The sequence below is a fragment of the Nansenia antarctica genome, assembly GCF_963989245.1.
Source record: "Nansenia antarctica genome assembly, contig: SCAFFOLD_566, whole genome shotgun sequence".
Lineage (NCBI taxonomy): Eukaryota > Metazoa > Chordata > Actinopteri > Argentiniformes > Microstomatidae > Nansenia > Nansenia antarctica.
In genome coordinates, this window is record NW_027662568.1 from 22,501 (window position 1) to 27,578 (window position 5,078).

At 51.5% G+C, this 5,078-nt stretch overlaps 1 protein-coding gene across 1 annotated transcript in view; it reads right to left on the minus strand.

Annotated features, from left to right (window-relative positions):
* The window catches only part of LOC308175558 (voltage-dependent L-type calcium channel subunit beta-2-like), a gene marked incomplete at both ends in the record, with an annotated part of 24,882 nt that extends 20,044 nt beyond the window's left edge, over positions 1-4,838 (minus strand). The window contains one exon of the mRNA XM_080551202.1: positions 4,719-4,838. Within this exon, the coding sequence (XP_080407328.1) occupies positions 4,719-4,838 (120 nt within the window). The remainder of the gene's footprint in view (positions 1-4,718) is intronic.
* Between the last annotated feature and the right edge of the window lie 240 nt (positions 4,839-5,078).

The window sequence follows — 5,078 nt, forward strand, 5'->3', positions numbered from 1 at the left end:
TATACTGTCAGAAAACCGCTAATTACTATTAGACAGGTGCCTATCTCCTGCCCCCTAAACTGTATGTCTGCTGCCAATGATGTTCGTAAAATGTTAAAAACCTGCTCATTGTATGTAGCTACTAAGGTGTGGGTTTTAACTTAACGCATTTTGTAACTTTCAGGCACTGACATTTTGATACCCGCCTAAATGCTATTTATCCAGCCCAAACGCCCAAATTCTTTTTTCCCAGCCCAGTGTGATCAACAGTAGCCCATTCGGCGGTAACCTGCGCCCCATCTGGCAACCCTCTACGAGTCCTTACCCTTCATCAATCCAGTGTGGTTTTCCTGGGTCTATATAAATGAGCTTGGGCCATAACGGTTACGTTTTTTCAGCCTCGTTATGCATAATAGAAGAGATAATGAGGAACGGCTTCTGCAAAGCCCGGGTACGTCGTTGGAGACTTCCTGGAATATGTCACGTTCGAATCGCCCCCTCGTGGTGATTGATTGGCCGTTGGCTAATTTCTCCAGATGGAAACGACCGGAGGAGCTCCGTGGTCTTCGAGGGTAATTCCGGATCCTTCCGGATCCTCTGACGTGACGTCGTAACTGTGACTAACGGTCATCCATTAACCAGATCATGGAAGAGGGGGGGTAGACTATTTTTGGTCGGGATCAGCTAACTGGGGGGGGGGGTGAATCAAGGGTAGAGGGGAGAGAGAGAGAGAGAGGGAGAGGGATGAAGGAAGGGTAGAGAGGGAGAGAGTGATGAAGGAAGGGTAGAGAGAGAGAGAGTGATGAAGGAAGGGGAGAGAGGGAGAGAGTGATGAAGGAAGGGGAGAGAGGGAGAGGGATGAAGGAAGGGTAGAGAGGGAGAGAGTGATGAAGGAAGGGGGGAGAGAGAGAGATGGATGAAGGAAGGGGAGAGAGAGAGAGATGGATGAAGGAAGGGGAGAGAGAGAGAGATGGATGAAGGAAGGGGAGAGAGGGAGTGAGGGATGAAGGAAGGCTAGAGGGGAGAGAGGGAGAGAAGTAAGGGTCGAGGGGAGAGAGAGAGATGAAGGAAGGGTAGAGAGGGAGAGTGATGAAGGAAGGGTCGAGGGGAGAGAGGGAGAGAAGGAAGGGTAGAAAGGTCTCTCCCCTCTACCCTTCCTTCATCACTCTCTCCCTCTCTCCCCTGCCTTCATCCCTCTCTCCCCTTCCTTCATCCCTCTCTCTCTCTCTCTCTCTCTCTCTCTCTCTCTCTCTCCCCTGCCTTCATCTCTCTCTCCCCTCAGGGTAGACTATTTTTGGTCAGGATCAGCTAACGGGGTCGGGGGTCGGGAGAGGTGGGGAGGGAGTTTGAGGTTCAGTTACGGCCACCCAGAGACCCCCCCCCCCCAGTCTGGCCAGGTGGCACCATCCACCAACCGCTGATCCTATCTGGAGGAACGGCGGGAGCTTTGTCTGGTTTCTGTATCTGGTTTTGGGGCACTCAGGACTCAGACTTCCAGGCTGGGAGAGAGAGACCCCTTGTCTCCGTGGTCACGACGCGACCATATATCACTCCCGTGGTTCAGTATATACTGGTGTTGTTTACAGCCCTGCCAAACCAGCATAAATCATCCGGTGGGTGGTAGAGGAAAGCCAGACTGTGCGTTACAACAACATGCATTAGACCAGTAGAACCGCCGATCTGCTGCGTGTGAGACACACACACACACAGTATTTTTGACACACCACACACACACACACACACACACACACACAGCTTTGAATCGCTGCCAAAGATATAAGTCCTACTGTGTGATAATCTTGTGTTTACTGATGTTTTTGCGCCAAAAAAACGAGTCCCCCGACGTCATGAAAGGGGCCCGACGGATTGATGTCTTCCACAAAGCGAAAAGTATCGGCGAGAGAGAGACGCACCAGAGACAAACGCAGGGCTTTGAACCGCACAGCTGCCGTCAGAGATGTCCCCTGAGAACCTGCTGGAAGCTTTAAGACGACGTTGTACCCGAAAACAACGTGTTCCTAAATCCACGACAGGGGACTGATGTCTTTCACACCGCCTAAAAATCCAGTACTTGGGCCTTACGTTAACTACTAAAGCCAGTACACAGGCCTTACGTTAACTACTAAAGGAGAATGGATATCCCTGGCCTGTCCTTAGAAAGACACAGAGACAGGGTTGGTACACTGCCCCATACACACAATGAACAGTATGTGTTTACAGTATATCACACATTACCGGTGCACTGGGCAGGTCGTTGGTGAATTAGTGCTCATAAACCCTTACACACACAACGGCCTGCACTTCCTCTGACCCTCTCTCTCTCTCTCTCTCTCTCTCTCTCTCCCCCCCCTCTCTCTCTCTCCCCCTCTCTCTCTCTATATATATATCTCCCTCCCTCTCTCCCTCTCTCTCTCTCTCTCCCTCTCTCTCTCTCTCTCTCTCTCTCCCCCCCCTCCCCTCCCTCTCCCTCTCCCTCTCCCCCTCTCTCTCTCGTGTGGTGGGGGATCATCGGGAAGCTATTTTTACAGCTCATCTATCATATAAAATGGTAGGGATAATCCATGGCAGGTTATCTGCAGCGCTACTTATCTTTTTAATTAGTGAAGGAGAGGGGGGCTCAGTGTGGGATGTGAGAGAAGGAACATCCAGCTGGACTGATTGGTGAAGGAGAGGGGGGCTCAGTGTGGGATGTGAGAGAAGGAACATCCAGCTGGACTGAAGGAGAGGGGGGCTCAGTGTGGGACGTGAGAGAAGGAACATCCAGCTGGACTGAAGGAGAGGGGGGCTCAGTGTGGGATGTGAGAGAAGGAACATCCAGCTGGACTGAGGAGAGGGGGGCTCAGTGTGGGATGTGAGAGAAGGAACATCCAGCTGGACTGATTGCCTCTTTTACGACTAAGAAGACGAGTAAAATACGACTGAGGAGGGAGGAGGCGGTTATGGACGGGCAGCTAACACCAGAACAGCCGTGGGCGGGGTCATTTGACCCCTGTGAGTAAAACATGGTTTGATATATTTTCACTGTGACTCGATCAAATGTCAGGACCCTCGTTTCATGGCTTTTCCTAGATATGTGCGTTCTACCACCACCCAGTATCCTTATATTTTCAAAAAAATCACATCAGGGTAAGCTAGTATAAAAGCTATTTTGCAGTTTTTCTGTGTAGGAGGCAGGCTAATTTACAAGGCAGCCAACTAGTGGTCGTTGTGTGTAAGTAGCAGCTTACCATTGTAAAGACTATGGTCATTTGACCCCCGAGGCAGCTCTTATAGCAGGTATAACAGCCTAGGCTGTTCTAGTGTAAAACACATGACCATATTAAGACCTAGCACCTCATTTTTAGACCAAATAACTGAAATGTAAGACCTTTTTAAGCCTTATGGATGGGATTGCTGGATTTTAGACTTAAAGGCTTTTTTAAGACCAGCGCGAGAACCCTGTGTTACACACAACAGTGAGAAGAGTCATTCAGCAGGTGCTGTACTGATAGATTATTGATGCATATGAAGCACAGAGTGAATAGAAGACTGTAAAGTACAGTGGTTAAATGGCCCCCCCGCTAAATCAAAGTGCAGAGAAGACACGACATATAGATAGAGGAAAAACAACTTCCTAGATCAAATATTGAAGGCACAAAACATAAACAACAACAACAACACAGCCGCTGGTTCACGCTAGGCGGTTACTCTCCGTTGAGAGAGTTCCTTGCCCTGATGCACTGGGGAGCTGCGTGTGTGTGTGTGTGTGTGTGTGTGTGTGTGTGTGTGTGTGTGTGTGTGTGTGTGTGTGTGTGTGCATACGTGTGTGTGTGTGTGTGTTTGTTTGTAATGGCAGCCCAGTGCAGCGCAGAGCACGCTAGGCGGGCCAGTGTTAAATGAAGAGGCTGAGTGTGTCTCCTCTCCCCCTGGGGGCTCCTGGCCTCCCTCCCTCCCTCCCTCACACCTCACAGGTCCACTCTCCCTCCCTCACAGGTCCACTCTCCCTCCCTCCCTCCCTCCTCACGGGTCCACTCTCCCTCCCTCCCTCCCTCCCTCCTCACAGGTCCACTCTCCCTCCCTCCCTCCCTCCCTCCCTCCTCACAGGTCCACTCTCCCTCCCTCCCTCCCTCCCTCCTCACAGGTCCACTCTCCCTCCCTCCCTCCCTCACACCTCACAGGTCCACTCTCCCTCCCTCCCTCCCTCCTCACAGGTCCACTCTCCCTCCATGCCACGAAACTCATGTCCGGTAAAACAAATTGTTATTTCTCGCCGTGAGAAATAGAGATGCGGCGTGAGAGCGTGAGAACTGGTTGAAATGCGTGTGTCTCACGGTGATTGCGTGAGACTTGGCAGCTCTGCTTGTGAGGGTCAGTGTTAGCGTTAGCTACCTTAGCCTTGTCAGTGTAAGTGTTAGCGTTAGCTACCTTAGCCTTGTCAGTGTAAGTGTTAGCGTTAGCTACCTTAGCCAGCCTTGTCAGTGTAAGTGTTAGCGTTAGCTACCTTAGCCTTGTGAGGGTTAGCGTTAGCTACCGTAGCCTTGTGAGGGTTAGCGTTAGCTACCGTAGCCTTGTGAGGGTCAGTGTTAGCGTTAGCTACCGTAGCCTTGTCAGTGTTAGAATGTTAGCAACCTTAGCCTTGTCAGTGTTAGAATGTTAGCAACCTTAGCCTTGTCAGTGTTAGAATGTTAGCTACCTTAGCCTTGTCCAGCTGAGCCAGAGAGAGAAAAAGGGATCAGCGTGTTAGCGTTAGCGTTAGCTACCTTAGCCTTGTCCAGCTGGGCCTGGGCCTGGCGCTCTGCCTCTCGGCGCACCGCCTCCTTGTCCTCCTCCAGGGACACATCCGAGTCGGACGGACGGCTGGTGTACGAGTCCGCCGACCCCTGGGGACAGACAGACACACGGACGCGCCTCAGTACAGGAGACAGACACGCCTCAGTACAGGAGACAGACACACGGACACGCCTCAGTACGGGAGACAGACACACGGACACACCTCAACACTTAGCATCATCACACGGACACCTCAACACATCATCACAGACAGACAGACAGACAGACACACCTCAACACCTCACATCATCACAGACACCCTGCAGGAGACAGACACACAGACACATCTC